Here is a 17,837-nt window from a genome sequence, read left to right on the forward strand (position 1 = left end):
TGAATTACTGCCATCCAGTTCCCTTTATGTGCTGAAACCATTTACTAATGTCATGAGGCAATTACCTCAGCTCTTTCTGTGTAGGGGTTCTTTGTGTAACACTATTACTCATTCATACAGATAAACACAATGCAAAAACTACAGCATATATTTTTTCTCCTCTAAGCTTTTTCTGCACCCGTGTGGACTTACCCTACACTGCGTTCTGAGGGTACACAGATGAACAAATAGACCACATAATGACCCCAAAGCACAGTAAGGTATTTTGACTGACTTGTGTAGAATGAAGCTTAAAATTTAGAGGTCTATGTCCACAGGTCTCTGCTTGAAAGTGCCTATAGTAGTAATTCATAGGGCCGGACAAAAGAGAAATTTACCTCTCTGCATTTCTATATATGAAAATGATGCCCATGAACAGACTGGGATATTGTTATACTTTTAACACACTTTAATGATGCTTTATAGAATTATACTATGTAAAGGACTTTCATATACCAGTGGCTGCACTGCCTCATTTGTTCCTCATAACCAACTACTCTGAGAATTGCCAAGTCCAGATTTCTTTAGAGATGAGGAAACAAACAACCTTATAGTCACGAAGTGATTTGCCCCAGGTCATTCAGCAATTATGTGTCAGACTCCTTTCTTGATTTTCTTTTTTCTCTACTGAAGTGTCAGGTTTGGGAAGTCCTTTTTTACTTAATAGATACTCCTGTATGCGTGGTCCTGGAATGGGTATTATTGCAAACAAATTGAATAGCTATTGCCTTCTGAGAGCTTATAGTCCAAAACACATAATAGATAGTTACCAACTTGGAGAGTTTCCCCGAAATATTCTAATTTTATTCAAAACCACAAAGTAAACAGAGATGGCAAATCAGACCTCTATAAACATGGTCTAATTAATAGATTTGGATCTTTTAATAGCATACTTTCATTATTGGTATGGGTTATGAGCAAAGCTCCATAATTACTTGGACGATTAGTATTCAATATTCTTTAAGCCAAAGCACAGTAAAAACCCACTCTATCAGATTGAATTTGTTTATTTCAATAGGTTATTGTAAAATTTAAGGTTTTCCAATAAAAGTAATTTCATAGTTACCATTTCTTGAGTACCTCTGTGTACTGGTCAAAGGGCTAAGTGCTTAACATATATATTTTTTATCATTTGTTCTCTCAACAATTCTCTGTACCATTTTACAGATGAGAAAACAGATTTAAAGAGACTCAATAACTTGCTCAGACATCTGTTTCTAGCTATGTAGTCAGTTAGATAACCTGAAAGTTCTCTCCTAGAAAGAGAGGAAAGAAAATTTCTCTTTCGAAATGCTAGATAGAATATAACCAGCTTCCTTTTAAATACAAACAGGAGCAAGAGGAGGAGAATGATCACTGAAAATCAGTGTGATGAGATGGAGCTGACTTTGGCTGCCCGGGGAGAGGGGAGACAGTAAACAAGGAGCCTAAATTTTAATTACTATAAGGGTAGAAAAGATAAAACCTTGGACCTGTATAAGGTTGGAAGCTGGAATTGAGACCCCAAGAGGGACTCACATCTTTAGCAGAAGGGGGAACTAGAAAAAATTAACCTGCCAGCAAAAGAAGACCTTGTCGAGAAAGCTTGCCTGTTGCCTGGCCTCAGAATTATGGGGTCAGGGACCTTCCCTAACAACTTGTGGTCAGTAGGTACAAGAATGGAATTTTAGTGTCCTGCCTGGTAAGAACTAACATTAGAAAGTGGTCCTAGGCTGATGATAACCTGGGGCACAAATGGTTTCTGGAAGGATACAGCATCAATCCAGGGACTTACGATCCCCACAGATGAAGATCCACTGAATTTTTTTTTTCTTTTTCTTTCTTTTTTTTTTTTTCTTTCTTTAAGATCCACCATGAAAGAGAATCAATAGAAAAAGAACAACAACAGCAGACAGTACAATTAAGACCTGTAAGAACTGATTTGCCCAACAGCTATCAGTGGGACAGAGCTAAGATTGGACTTCAAAGCAGTCTGATTTTAAAAGCCTATTCTCCCACTTGGCATATTGCCTCGCATTCTGCCATACTGTCAAGTAAATGTTTTCTGGTAATTTTGGAGCTCTGACAATTGCTGCATGTTTGGTCTAACTTTTCAAGTAGGCAATAAGTTAAAAAAAAAAACTCTCTTCTCACCCCAATATTAATTGTAATATTAGTTCATTTTGTGAGATGTTTTTTCATAGACCTAGGACAATACCTAGAAAAACTGGAGATCTCTTATAGGTAGAGCGACCCCGGAGTAATTATTACTAGTGAGTGCCCCTCCCTCGTAAGTATCCCTGTTTGGATGTTAATGGTTGGGCAATGCATGGGCCGCTGCTGATTAGGCTCTACATAGTGATTTTCAGCCCCAGCCAGCTCTCTGTCCACACAGGTTACTGTGGGATGCTGGAAAATCTCTTGAGTAGCTCTGAACATCTCCCTAAGCCTTGTCTGGTGAATCAGTACTCACCCTTGTTGAGTTTAGTGCTAGATTAATCTGTTCAGAATTTGTAGCCCAACGTAAATTCAGAATGGACTGCTTCCCGAACTAACCTTTTAATCTTCTCTTCCATATATGCTTTTACTCCCAGACTGCCCCTTCTTGGGTCTCTAAAGCTTTTCCCTCCTAAGCTTCAAACTCTATCTTTGCCTACATGGAAACTTCCTTTGCCTCTCTTGAAGCTTCTGAAAGTCCTTAATTCCCCTGGCCCACCAATGCAAGAGAACATGACACTTTCCTGCCTGATACCACCCCTTCCCGCCTGCCAACCCCAAACACGCACAAAAATTTCTTTTCATGGGCTCCAGAATATTGTACACTAACTGTACAATGGTTAACAGTTAATGGTTGTTTCCTTTATTTGTTCTTTGAAGCTCCCATTTTCTGGCCTAGTTTATGTGGCATATTTTGGAATAGTTGTTAGGATGAGGTCTTTCTTTCAGTGAATCTTGACTTACCTGCTGTTCTAAGCTGGTATCTGGGCCTAATTTGGGTATCAGCTCTCAGAACCCAGTGGCAAGCGCTGTCTTTCCAGGAACTTTTGCAGCTTGCACTATACCCTCAGGTTGTATAGACTAACCTTCAGATGTTACCATCCTCTCACCAAGGCATCTTTTTCACCCCTACAAACCTTTTAAAATCAGATTTGTTGAAGTGTAATCGACATACAATAAGTTGCACATATTTAAAGCATATGCTTTGCTATGTTTGACATAGCAAAACTGTGAAACCATCACCACAATTAAGATAATGACCATATCTATCACCCCCCCCAAAAGTTTCCTCATAATTCCCTTGTAATCTCAGCTCTCCCCATCCCCATGAGGTAACCACTGATCTGTTTTTTCTGTCACTATACATTAGTTTGCATTTTCTAGAATTTCATGTTTTTGTATAAATAGAATCACACAGTTGTTCTTCTTTTCGGTGGGTGGAAGGTCTGACTTCTTTAACTCAGCATAATTATATTGAGATTCATCCATGTTGTTGTGTGTATCAGTAGTTCATTCCTTTTTATTGCTGAGTAGTATTCCATCATAAAGATATGCCACAATTTGTTTATCCTTTCAGTTGTTGATGGACATTTGAGTTGTTTCCCATTTTTAGCTATTACAAATAAAGCACCTATGAACATTCATGTACAAGTCCTTGTACAGATAGATATATGCTTTCATTTCTCTTGGGTAGATACCCAGGAGTGGGATGGAAAGATAATATGGTAGGTATTTAAAATTTTAAGATAAACATTTTTAGATATAATAGATATATTTTCTACCAAGAATAAGGTAGTCATTTCCACAAATGGCTAAAGAGTGCTACAGCAGTTAAGAACAGTTAGTAAATTCAGGACTTTTCTTCCCTTAAAGTCCACAAACTAATTGTTTATATGTTTCCTAATTGGTTATAAATGGATTTTAGGCTTCTGGTGATCAGTATTAAATGATACTGTGTTAAAATCACATTAGTTATAACCTGAAGGTCAAACTGTGTTTCCAAAATAGTTTTCTGTTGTGTAGACCTATTATATTCATAATATACAAGAAGTTAGGCAAGGACTTTAGTTACGATGGATAAGAGTTGTGAGTTCCTGTTCAGCCAGAGCAGAATCAGTGGGAAAATGATAGCTTTATTTCTATTAATATTAATTTAATCTTGCCCAATTTCCTACTAATCCATAACAATTTCATGGGTGACAGTTACTTTAAAAAAAAGGTACCAAATAAATGTATGAATATTTAAGGGAGCTTGTTTTTATCTTTAAAAAGACATAGTCCTAGAGCAGTGCTTACGTTTTGTGTGATCTTAACATGCAATCAGTTGTAAGCTTTTCACAGCCACAGTTTTGTGTCTGTGAGGTAACATAGGGTAGGTTTTTCAGGGCAGAAGGGGACTTGATGTTTATTGGCCACCTGCTATATGCTGGCACTGCTGGTGCTTTCTGTAGCTTGTCTCGTTTCGTGGTCTCACACAGCAGTTAGCACAGAGGCGAGTTTCCTTAGCCGACTTATGTGGCCCTTAGCAACCCAGTGCTGTCTACTCGTCCAGCCTCATCTCTCGTCAGTACCAGCTTTGCATCCTGTGCTTCAGCTGGTCTCATTTCTTCCAGATCTACAAATGTGCTTTGTTTCCTGTCCCCTCCCAGGTTTCTCACATGCTGTTCCCTCTTCCTGACTCTCCTCTCTCCTCTCATAAGTAATTCCTGCTTACCGTTCCCACCCTGGTTGAGGTCTCACTTCCTTGGGTGCCTGCCTCGAACTCCTTTAAGACTCTAAGTCCTGTTAGAGCAGGGACTGTGTCTTCTTGCTTACCATTTTATTCCTACCAACTAGTGTAGTACTTAGAGCATTTGTTGAATGGACGAACAAGCAAACAGCCTTCTCAGATGGGTAATTTTGTCCCCAAGTCACATAGCTAGTAAGTGGTGGACCCCAGAGTTCAAATGGAAGGAGGACACCAAAGCCATGTTTTTTCCACTGCGCTAAGCCTCCCCACAGTTGTAGTCACTAAACACTCTGAGGAGGACTGGCAGGCAAATGAGGTAATTGAATTGAAACAATATACCTAATTACATGTTGATCCAATATAGGAACATAATGAAGCCAATTTTCCATAAACCTAATCATGAAAATACTGGTTTTACTATCTTCTTAAAATTGAGTTATTCTGATTTTAGACTTAACACAGATTACAATAAATGATTCAGTAAAGACAGCCTGCAAATACAATGGAGTTTGTGGGATCCTGAGATGTATCACCCTGAAAATACTTTATTCCTAGGGTCAGATTCACCTGTCCCATTCCTCCCACATGTACTTTTTTTTTTTTTTTAAGCATATTTGCAAAGACAGAAATCTCTGCCTCCCAAGGTACAGATGAAATGTTAGAATATTTTCTTGGAGATTATGCAAAAATGTTTTCCTTAAGTAAAAGGTTACAGATTCTGTTACTTTTCTTTCTCTGTATTTTCCTCTAATCACCCTCTGTTTAATTATAAATCTCTTTTCCTTTTAAAGAACCTCATCGCTTTATCCCTTTGGAGTCTGGTCACTGTTTACCTCTCCAGCCTCATCTTTTGCCCTTCCTTCCCTCCTCAAAGTGTGCTCCATTTACATGGAAGTACTTCAGATCCCTGACTGAGATTGGTGCCCCTCCTGTGAAACCCTTTGCTCACCCCATTTCTTAGCATCTGTTATATTCGTATGAAATAGTCTGAGGAGTTGTGTATCTCCTATATTAGATGGTAAGCCTTCTTAGGGCATTTACTGTCTCAGAAGAATTCATACATCTCAGAATCCCCAGAACCTGACAGTTCCCAGCACATATTACGTAGCTAAGTAGTACATTGTAAAAAATAAATAAGTAAGTAAGTAAGTCAGTCTTGGGCTTCAAATCTCCTTCAGTATGAGAGAATGAGTCAGAGGTAGTTCAGAGCAGGAAGCAAGGATGTAGTCATTATTCTAACTTTCTTACTCCGGATCTGCACAATCTGACTTCTAGATTAAATTAGTCTTTTATTGTTCGAATTTCCATTGTCAGGTTTTAGCAGTGTTCTAGCCCTGTTAGTTATCTGTTTGGCTCTCTGAACCGAAGTAATAGAACATGGACCCACAGTTTCACCTGAGTTAGAGGAAAGAGTTCAGCAGGACTAACCACAGAATATTTAATTTTTAAAAAATTGAATGAAATTCCATCCACAGGCCATAAATTATAACCCTCAAAATCATTTAGAAGGGTTTATCTGACATCAGACTAAATGCCACTCTAACTTGTATGACTCGTAAGCTCGGAGCCCTGGAATAAATTCCTGACTTCTGCTTCCCTTGGCTATCCTATATTTGGTTGAATTTTTCTTTTTTTTTTCTTTTTTTCAACATGCTTTTCTAATTTAGACCTTATTTTCCTGAAGTCAGAGCCAGTCTAAATACAGACATCAGTGAATTTCTCACAGTTCTCTGACTGGGAATCAAGGAGAGAAATACAGATCTGTGACCTCTCCAGTCACGTTTGGAGAGCTCACCTGTGCCCTGTGACCAGCTAGCTTTTACACTAAAACCATGAATGCCTCCAGGCTGAGCACTGTTTCTTATTCCACATAAGAATAAGTCAGTTCCTCAACACCTAGTTCACTATTTGGCACTTTAGTTGTTGTTACCAAAAATAAGTGTTTATATTTCCCATCAAGATCATTTTCTTTTAAGTAGACTCTAATTAGTAAGTACTTACGAAAATCAGTATAGCAGCCTATCACAAGGCTCTCTAATAAAGAGACTGAGGAAGATATAGAAGCACTTCAGCATTATTTGAACATAAGGAGATAAGCCAGAAGAATTTAGATACTGATTAAGCTCAGAACAGAAAAACAGTGAAGTTTAAATGTTCTAAAATGGGTTTTTTAAAAGAGCTTAAAATTACCTCTAAAATTTGGCTGCTTTATTTTTGCAGACTTTGGTTCATAAACCTTTCCTTGAGATTCTCAAGAAACTTTACATATTAATCTACCTTAAGAATATGAATGTTCTTTGCTGCTGTCAAAATTGAATGTGTGATCGATGAGAAAGATCTGAAAGCCCTCTGTTCTAGGCAGGATCGAGAACTTCTTTTTTTCTAATTCCACACAGACACGTCTTCGGCCTCTGAGGATGAGGGCTCTCTGAGACGCCAAGCTGCGCTCTCTGCTGCCTTGCAACAGAGCTTACAGAACGCTGAGTCCTGGATCAACCGTTCAATTCAGGGATCGTCCACTTCTTCATCCGCATCTTCTACGCTGTCCCATGGAGAGGTCAAAGGAACCAGTGGGTCTCTAGCTGATGTATTTGCCAATACTCGAATAGGTAGGAGCTGGATCTACCCGAGAAGCCCAAATTATGTTCCATTTGGCTCCCAGTATCCAGGAAATAGGTTATGATTTGTATTAGGTTTTTCAGGGTGGCCTAAAAAAAAATAGAATCAGAAAGAACATGACAGTTAATGAGGCAAAGAAGGAAACACGAGCATTACACTTGGAATGATAGAGAGCGTCTGCATTATTGGTACATAGTATTGCCCACCTGAAGCCATAGCTATTTCGATAAGCAATACTCAAGCTGCAAGATATAACACCAGTCTTAGTGTGGTTTATCCATATTGGAGAATATTCCATCAAGTAAAAGGTGTTAAAAGATGTAACGTATTAGATTTTCCCAGGATTGTTGTCTACATTCTCTCAAACAAAAAAAAAATTAAACCTGAGCAAATTCTGAGCTAAGACAATATCAATAAGACCCTTTTGTCTTTAGCATAAAGACTGGATTTATTGTCCTTGCTGCTGTGCTATTGCTACAACGGAGTGTGCGGGCTGAGAATGTTGGTACTCTGTGAGCTGCTACCTGCTACCAGTGCTCCTCTATGGAGTATAGCTTTCGCTTGGCTCTGCTTTGTGTGTGTGTGTGTGTATGTGTGTGTGTGTTCTAAGAGTCTGTGACATCTGCAGATAAAGATACAGTTCAGATCTCTGCTTTTGCTTAATTAGTTGGTACACATGACACTAAGTGATGTATATGAACATCATGTGTCTGTGATACTTTTCCTTGTTTTTTAACAATCCACTTGCATTTTGGTGTCTTAATTTTTATATCACTGACCTTCCTGTTTCACCTTATATGTATCTTTATTCTATTAATTGATTTCTGAAAAGAAGAACTTGGAAACCTTTCAATTTAAGCCTATAATTGTTAAAGAAAACAGCTACCTTGAGGGTATGCTTGCCTACATTAAAAGGCCAAGTGCCAACAACTGAAGGCTTGTCCTGCACTCTGAGCTGTGCCCTTAATCAACTGAAGCTCCCAAAGCAGCTGCAGATGAGCATGCTCACCCCTCTTCTGCTGGGAGGGTAAGACCAGCAGAGCCATGTGGGGTCAGGCTTTATTCCCACATTGTCCGAAAGAGAGCACTTTCACTTGTTAAAAATATTTTCCTGATACCCAGTTAATTTTACCTGAATTTTTGTTAACAAAGATGATTTCATCTGACCTCATATCTCATATTGCTTCCACTCTGTGAAAAGTTATTGGTTCAGGTACCCACAGGAACCGTTTTATCCAACATTATTGCCTTTTGGATGTCTGCTCTAACAGAAGTAATTTCATGTTTCTAAAAGAAAAATTTGAAAGTACAGCTAAAAGGAAAAATAATCTACAAACACACTTCGTATGGATAACACTTCAGTGTTATCACTTTCATGCATATCCTTCTAGACCGTATTTGCATCTAAATATGTAAGGTTTTGTTTTTGTTTTTACAGAAGTGAAATTGTACTAAATATAATGTTCATAACCTGCTTTTATTAGCAGTGTATCACAGGCATCTTTTATATCATTAATACAGAATTATACTGTTTTTTTAATGGTTTCAAAATATGCAACTGTATGGCTATGCCCTAGCTTATTTTAGCCGTTTCCCTATTTTGAACATTTAAGTAGTATCCAGTTTTTTGCTATTATGAAACTGGAATGAACATCCTCGAACACACAACTTTGTGCATTTGTTTGATTATTTCCTCTTAGGATGTATTCCTATAAGTGGAATTGCTGGGTCAAATAAAAATGTCTATTTTTAAAGCTTTGTTATCACATTATCCTATAGAAAGAATATACTGCAATATACTTGTGCAAAGTATTTAAAGCTTTTAAAAATATTAAACTAGTAATTATAGACTTTTGGGGCATGGAAAGCTTACTCCCAAATTGATTTTAGAAATTGTTTATATTATGCTTTTCCCCTCTTTCATAGTTACGAGTGACCTTTCATTATTCTTGCGAATTGTGTATTTTGCTTCCTCTAATTTTCGTTTTCTTCTTCTAAGTTTTTTGTAACACATCCCTGTTGAATGGCTCTCTTCCAACTATATCATTATTTCTTTATAGTAAGAATCCCTACATGAAGCAGAATATAACAACACTGTTTAATCATGCTTAGAGCAAGGGAAGAACCTTTTCTGTCAAGTAGATCCAAGTAACCTATTGGTTATTTTATAAAAATTAAAAGCGGATTTTATCTGGTTTTCTTCATTTGGGAACTTGAGCAATCTGACTCCCAAGACACAATTTCTGTCTTCAGTGAAAGAAGAAACATAGATAAACCAACATAAACATGAAGAAATGCTCAGAAGACTAGACTGTTAGTAGCCATAATGATCATACTTTGATTTCATTTTGAAGTCACTTGCAATTTTTATTTTATTATGGTTATTTCTATAACATTGGATTTCTACCAGACTTTCTGTGTAGAAAACAACGTTTTTGAGAAATATTTGATATGCGATTTGATCTTACTAAGGCTGCTCAAGTTCTCAAGAGTAATAATTTTAGAAAGCTGATATGCCCTGGCTTAACCTCTTCCTCTCTCATTATATCTTGCTAGTAAAATGTGATTTTAAAGGTTGTTTTATTGGAGCTAGTGTCCCATTTATGTAGTTTTCTTTCTTCTTTAAAAACAAACCAAAAAAAAAAAATGATTTAAAGATTCTTATTTTTACTGCTAATGTAATATAATTCTAAATTTTGGTTTCTTCCCTCTTAGAGAATTTCTCTGCTCCCCCTGACGTCACTACAACTACCTCTTCTTCGTCATCATCTTCCTCAATACGCCCAGCAAATATTGATCTACCCCCATCGGGGATAGTTAAAGGCATGCACAAAGGATCCAACAGGTCCAGCCTCATGGATACGGCTGATGGTAGGCATTTCTGTTTGATAGCTAAATAGGGCATATTAGTTAAACAGAAAAAATTTGAATTTTTTCTGATGCCTGATGTCCAACAGTGCCTGATGTCCAACAGTGCCTGATGTCCAACAGTGCCTGATGTCCAACAGTGGCAGAACTATACTGCGATTGACCTACTCACACAGATCATCTTGAGCTCCCTCTTTGCAACGTCTGCACTGTAGCAGCACTAACACTTGTTCACACTTAGTCTATACTTTCAGAAAGATACTCTGAACAAAAAGTATGGAAAAAGAAAAGAATGCTATGAGAGAAAAGGAATGTTAGATGAAATATTTAAACAGTATTAATAATAGCATATTTTTTCTCTGTTGTCATAAAAATGATAATGTACGTATTTGTACCTATTTGGCCCAGTTGAAATAGAATGAGACTGTGGACAAAGGCCAAACATCATTAGAAATAAAAGCTCCTAAGAGAATTGAGGAACTGAAATATCCCTAAAATCAATTAATTTTAACTTACCATTTTTTCCATTATAGGTGTTCCTGTCAGTAGCAGAGTATCCACAAAAATCCAGCAGCTTCTCAACACTCTGAAACGACCCAAAAGGCCTCCCTTAAAAGAATTTTTTGTGGATGACTCTGAAGAAATTGTGGAAGGTAGTGGTAATAGTAACAAACACGTATATTCCTTAGAAATTTCGCAAGCAGTTACTACATGTTAGGTGTTATAGGATTTAAGGATGAACAAGGCATCGTTTTTGGTTGAAAGAGTTCATAGCTTTCTGCTCTTTATATTTTAAATCTCAGATGAAAAGTAAAGAGGGAGGGGAGAGAAAAACAAAGAGATAACTATGGAACACAGAAATATGCTCTTTGAAATTAGGAACAAACACATAATTTTAAAAATTGTTTATATTTGGCATTATCCTAGAACAGGAGTGTCAAATTCGATCTCAAAAGTTTGCCCATTCTTTTTTTTTTTTTTGGCCGTGTTGGGTCTTAGTTGCTGCACGTGGGCTTTCTCTAGCTGCGGCGAGCGGGGACTACTCTTCGTTGCAGTGCACAGGCTTCTCATTGTGGCGGCATCTCTTGTTGTGGAGTATGGGCTCTAGGTGCTCAAGCTTCAGTAGTTGCAGCATGTGGGCTCAGTAGTTGTGGCTCACGGGCTCTAGAGCACAGGCTCAGTAGTTGTGGCGCACGGGCTTAGTTGCTCCAAGGAATGTGGGATCTTCCGGGACCAGGGATTGAACCTGTGTCCCCTGCATTGGCAGGCAGATTCTTTACTACTGCGCCACCAGGGAAGTCCTGCCCATTCTTTTCTGATATAACCCAGTCGTTTTGTTAAATCAACCAGTCAACACAGATATGTATCTGCTTTAACATGGTAGATTGTGATATAGGTTCACGAAAATACAGTCACTTCCTTCTTCCTTCATGTTGTTGTTTACAGTTTAGACAAAACATATACTATAGGTGAAAGCTGAGTTTAGTCAATAAGTATGTATCAACTGGTACAGGCAGTTTGGAGAAGGGAAGAATTCTGTTTCATCTGTGTGGTTAGGGAAGGCTCCCTGGAGGAAGTGATAAGAGTGATTTATTCATTCAATAATTTAAAAAATATTTAGGGATAAAATAATATGATGTCTAGAATTTAACAGAAGGATTGGGAGGGGACTATATGGCGGCATAGATGGAATGAGGGTGGCCATTTGATAGTTCTACCTAACAAAAGCTTTCGTCCAAAGAACTAAGCCTTGGTAGCTTTGCAGTCCATTTTTACGTCCTGAGGCTAAGAGTAGGCTTTGACCACATCAGACCTTAATGGAACTAGGCATGTTGGTAGACCAAATCCAGTCTTAGCCCACTTTGTACAGCAGGAAGCAACAAGCAACCTGACGTATGTGGTTAAGATGAATTTCTGTTTCTTTAGGAGTCACTAAACTCATTGAACTATGGTCATCTTTCTTGATGGACTGATATTTTCAAGGTGTCTGTGCCAGTAATATCCTCTTCAGTCTTTTTAGTACTGTGTATTGACTAGGCAAGTGAAGGTCAAGGTTTAATAGAGTCATACTTGAGCAATATTCATACTTGAGCTCAATTAGAATAGAGCTAACAGCTTTCCACTAATTTTAAATAGGCAACAATTTTTTATTTGAATGACAATTACCTTTGGAAAAGAAAAATACCTATATGTCTTTGGAAGTCTGGAAGAGTGTGCCCCAGGGTCTGCATTGAGGCCTAATGGATGGCAATAATATACAGACTTTTATGACCAGAACTATGCCTACCATATATACAATCTGTCCATAAAAAGAAAACTATTTATTTAGAATCACCCATGTTTATTTTTTTATTTTTTTATTTTTTAATTTATTTATTTATTTATGGCTGTGTTGGGTCTTCGCTTCTGTGCGAGGGCTTTCTCTAGTTGCGGCGAGCGGGGGCCACTCTTCATCGCAGTGTGCGGGCCTCTCACCATCGCAGCCTCTCCTGCTGCGGAGCACAGGCTCCAGTCACGCAGGCTCAGTAGTTGTGGCTCACGGGCCGAGCTGCTCCGCGGCATGTGGGATCTTCCCAGACCAGGGCTCGAACCCGTGTCCCCTGCACTGGCAGGCGGATTCTCAACCACTGCACCACCAGGGAAGCCCCCCATGTTTATTTTTATACTTAATCTGGTGGTTTAGGGTCTGAGAATATGCAAATGTTATTTACCTAGGGCAGTGAGTGGGGAAGTAAAACTGTTAGTTTTGTATCAGTAGAAAAATGAATGACATTTTAAGTAAGTTTTCCCAACCTGTCATTAAATTGAGCTGTAAAATAAAATTTATTTCATATTTCATTTGCCCTTCTAATACTTGCTGCTCGTTCCATCTGTTCTCTCTTCTATAATGCTTCTCTCGTCTCCTACTCACCTGGCTAATCCCTACCCTTCCCCTCCCTTTAAGACTCAGCTCAGGCATTACCTCCTCCAGGTGGGAGACCCCATCCCCTAAGCTGGGTGGCATGGCCCTCTTCTGCCCTCTCTGTACCTGTCTCTGTCATGCACTGGTCATGTTTACTTAGCTCTGTGTATGAGTGTGTCCCCACTGTACTCTGGATACTCCTAGAGGGCATGGGCCCTGTATTCCTTGTACCCGGTATTATTAGAAGCAATAAATGTTTGTTCAAAGAATGATATGTGCAGCATTTATCTTCTCAATATTTATCACATCTTGTGCACATAATTGGCACTCAGTGAATACTTGGCCTTTTGTTCCATATGTAAGTTATCTTTCCTGCTATGAAAATACAGGATTTTTTTTTTAATTTTTATTTATTTATTTATTTATGGCTGCATTGGGTCTTCGTTTCTGTGCGAGGGCTTTCTCTTGTTGCGGCAAGTGGGGGCCACTCTTCATCGCGGTGCGCGGGCCTCTCGCTATCGTGGCCTCTCTTGTTGTGGAGCACAGGCTCCAGACGCGCAGGCTCAGTAATTGTGGTTCACGGGCCTAGTTGCTCCGCGGCATGTGGGATCTTCCCAGACCAGGGCTCGAACCCGTGTGCCCTGCATTGGCAGGCAGATTCTCAACCACTGTGCCACCAGGGAAGCCCTTTTTTTTGCTTTTTAATGTTTGAATAATACTTGTTTATTGTAGAAAAATTAATAGGACTTAAGTTTTGTCTATATGAAAGAATATGAAATATTAGTCACCTCCAGTTTCTGGAATTGCCCATGTTAATGTCTAGTGCTTTTCTTTCTTGTCCCCCAAGTTCAGTTCAATTTAATTAACATTGATTGAACAACCATTATGTATTAGGCACTATAGGCAATAAGAGGAATATGAACCATGTCTTCTCTCAAAAAGCTCTCAGTCAAGGGACTTCCCTGGTCGTCCAGTGGTTAAGGCTCCACGCTTCCAATGCAGGGGGGCCTGGGTTCAATCCCTGGTTAGGGAACTAGATCCCACATGTCGCAACTAAGGGTTCGCACACCGCACCTAAAGATCCCATGTGCCGCAACGAAGATCCTGTGTGCCACAACTAACACCCAGAGCAGCCAAATAAATAAATATTTTTTAAAAAAAGAGCTCTCAGTCAAAGGGGGAGAAAAAATTATAGAGTAGTAGAAGCTCTTGAGCATCCTCAGTGCTTTAATAAGGGTGCACTAGCACACAGTGTGGAAGCACTAAGGAAGGAATGGCCCCGGGCGGCTTTCCAGGGAAGGTACAATTAGAGCTGCATCCTGAGAAGGATGAATGCAAGTTCACCAGGAGGCAAAGGAATTGGCCATATGAGATGTGCACAGAGGTAAAGAGACATGGAAGGAACATTGTCATTCATGCCCATTGTCTGCCTGAGTCCAATATGACCCTGTTCTATCCCCATTTTATAGATGAGGAAAACTGAGGCTGGGGTAACTCATTTTGCCTCAGGTCACACTAGTAAAAAGTGAATGTAAGCTTGGGTTTTCTGATTCATAGTTCAATGCTTTATCATTAAACATAACCTGGTGAGGTGGAACCTGGCTTTCTAACATTGGACACAAACTAAAGGTGTAAAAACAAGCTTACTAAAAATTGTAAAATTGCTAAACAGAAATGTATGCTTTGTGTTTTTTTGAACGTTCAGGGATTTGCTTTGTCAGGGTCAGGATTTGTTGCATAAAATATATTAAATATGATTTTACGATTATGTGGGGAAAATGAATTAAGGCCCAGTTTGTGGATTACTATTTCTAACGATGTCCTTTATTTTCTCAGAGTGAGTTTAAGCCAGATAAAGATAAAGGGAAAGGGGAAATATATTTGAGATTAGAGACCTAAGTTGTGTTAGTTGGTATTTGTACTTACTTCAGATCTTATTTTCATAACCTGTTGGGGTTGTTTTGGTACAGTACCTCAGCCAGACCCCAACCAACCCAAGCCTGAGGGACGGCAGATGACCCCTGTGAAGGGAGAGCCATTAGGAGTCATCTGTAACTGGCCTCCTGCTCTTGAGTCGGCCCTGCAGCGCTGGGGCACCACTCAGGCAAAATGCCCCTGTCTGACTGCACTGGACGTAACAGGGAAACCAATTTACACTCTGACTTATGGTGAGTTTCAGGAGTCCAGTTCCTTCCTTTTCTCCTAATAGTTCTTCAGATTATCATGGGTAATGTTATCTTGCTATGTAGCAGTTACTGGTCATTGTGTTTCAATAGATCTTTTAAATTATTTTAATAGGATCCTAAGTTCTAAGTACAGCTGTTGCCAAATATTTTCTTTTGCTAAAGGGACTGTTGCAAGCCAGCTGATATTTAAAAGAAGAAAGAGACTTTTTAGATCCACTGATGTTTAAACATTAGGAGAGGATTTTAGGAAGACATTTGGGCAGGATTAATGGCATATGGTAAAAATCAGGTGGTTTTATCTAAAAATTGAAATTGGTTACTTTTTATATCTTTGTCATTTACTTCATCCTGCCTGTTGCGTGTAATAGGCACAAAATTCTATAATGAACAAAGAATCAGTACTTTTCCATCTAGTTTTGTTTTATAAATTTTTAAAATAACTTTATTTTTATTATTTCTTTTTTTAAATAACAAGAAGAATGGATTCAACTTGGGCTGTGAGATTTTGTACTAGTTTATTCAGACAGATTCCTTTTTACCTTCACAAGTGGTATACATTGTCCATAGATCTCCATATAGAATATTTTAGAGAAATAGTTTTTATTTAAAGAATTGTACAGATTGACATGAGTTTCCATCTTCAATGCCCCTCTGAATGAGTTGTGTGTAAAACTAACATATCTTTGCAAAATAAAATGATTTCACTTTCTTCATAATCTAAAATAAGAATTTCTAAGGGTGGTCGGGGAAAGGAGCAGGAAGAGGGGAACAATAGGCTTTTCCCCCTAAAATTGTTTTTAGCATTCATTTCAGAAGCTGTACATTAATCTCATCCATGTACCCTTTAAGAAAGCCGTCAGCTAGCCAAATCTTTACATGTTTATTTAACATCTTTGACTATATCCACGTTTCACATAGTTAATTTCCATTTTATTGTCTGTTTTCACTGAAATACAGTGGTATGGAATGCTCAATCATTTGAGTCATACTTTTACTTTGCACTTAACTTCAGGTATCCAGTATCATATGTGTAAGTGTTTCTTCAGAAAAAGCTTAGAAAGAAGCTGTCTTCTGATTTTCAGTCCTGTGATAAAAACTTGTTTCCTTCCCTTTAAATCTGATCAGCTCACATCAAATTATTTCTAAAGATATTCATATTACTTCAGAGAAGAATTTGAAATATTATCTAAATCAGAGTGAGCTTTCGGTGATGTTTCATTTTTGCTTGAAGGCAGCACTGGCTTTCGTAAACTAGAGTGACTGTAAAGCAGTTTTTGTGGTGGAGGGCCTCTCTGTGTGTTGAGGGTGATGCTTGTCTAATGTATCATTTGCTAGTGGCCGTTATCTCATTCGGTGTGCTGATGAACTGAATGCCCTCTTGCTGAAGTAGGCCTGTGTTTTTCTATATGACTGTTTTCTTTTTCCAGGAAAGTTGTGGAGCAGAAGTTTAAAGTTGGCCTACACACTGCTTAATAAACTGGGGACCAAAAATGAACCTGTATTAAAACCTGGAGACAGGGTAATTGGTTTTTTTGTTTGGTTGGTTGGCTTTTGGGGGTTTGTTTGTTTGTTTGTTTTAGGGAGGTGATGTTTATTGTTTTCTAGCATGCACATTCTGGATTTTTAATGTACAACAGCACAATTTATATAACTCTTACTCTTAGAAAATGAAAATGGTTTGGTTCCAACCCAGGTTATAATTCTTGCATTTATAGTTTGAAGGATATTCACATGTCTCTTTACTAATGAAAATAAAGAGAAACCTAAGTCTTTCTGTAAATAAATATTTAAATATTTAGACAACAAAAATAGCAATCAAGTTTACTCTTGGATTTTTTTCTTTGAAAAATGCCCCATAAAACTTTCAAAACAATATTCTGGGGTTTTGTGTGGACAGGGAGGGAGACTTATGTTACTTCTAAGAAGAAACAAATTGACATCATTAATTTCTTTTTAAATTAGAGGTGACATTAAAATTTTTTTCAATATTCAAAGGTTTTATTCACTTTATAAATAAAATTACTTCTAATCATCAAACATTACTTTTCATTTGGACTTGTAGAATGAAACACCAGCTACATACACAACAGAATTCATTTTAGTAGGCTCATGATTACAAAATTTCCTAAACTAGCCTTCTAAAGATTTTAATACTTCTGCATTTTGGCAAAGGGCATCTAAAGTATGGCTTTTACTTTTATGTATGACTTGTGAGTGTATCATAATCTTCACTGAACCCTAAGAAGGTAATTTCGTGTCTTCCTAACAACATGGACACTTGTGTGCAGAAAGGAAATGGGTTGTTTAAATGTCTTGTGGATTTAGTATTTTTTTGAGAACTCTAGAAGGTTCAAAACTGAACTTATCTTGGGAGTGAGTTAAGAGATTTGTAAGTGAGAGAAGGAAAGGGAAAAACAAAAGTCCAGTGACATAATTAAGTTTCAAATATTAATCTGTGAATATCCAAGCCAAGTAACAAACTCCACAACAATCGTGACTTCTGTGTTTTTGCATTCCT

General features: G+C 38.1%; 1 protein-coding gene and 1 long non-coding RNA gene across 6 annotated transcripts in view; one reads left to right on the forward strand and one right to left on the reverse strand.

Moving 5' to 3' along the window:
• The window catches only part of DIP2B (disco interacting protein 2 homolog B), a 239,664-nt gene that overhangs the window by 162,353 nt on the left and 59,474 nt on the right, over window positions 1–17,837 (forward strand). For 3 of the 5 annotated variants that reach the window (XM_082352335.1, XM_082352336.1, XM_082352333.1), the window contains exons 5-9: window positions 7,141–7,353; window positions 10,079–10,234; window positions 10,765–10,887; window positions 15,104–15,301; window positions 16,747–16,838. In XM_082352335.1, the coding sequence (XP_082208461.1) occupies window positions 7,141–7,353; window positions 10,079–10,234; window positions 10,765–10,887; window positions 15,104–15,301; window positions 16,747–16,838 (782 nt within the window). The remainder of the gene's footprint in view (window positions 1–7,140; window positions 7,354–10,078; window positions 10,235–10,764; window positions 10,888–15,103; window positions 15,302–16,746; window positions 16,839–17,837) is intronic. The other 2 variants (XM_082352332.1, XM_082352334.1) reach the window with 2 other exon arrangements.
• The window catches only part of LOC309610124, a 103,542-nt gene that overhangs the window by 65,679 nt on the left and 20,026 nt on the right, over window positions 1–17,837 (reverse strand). The gene's annotated exons all lie outside the window — the stretch shown is intronic.

Source organism: Balaenoptera borealis (assembly GCF_965194805.1).
Source record: "Balaenoptera borealis genome assembly, chromosome: 13".
In the NCBI taxonomy this organism is placed as follows: domain Eukaryota; kingdom Metazoa; phylum Chordata; class Mammalia; order Artiodactyla; family Balaenopteridae; genus Balaenoptera; species Balaenoptera borealis.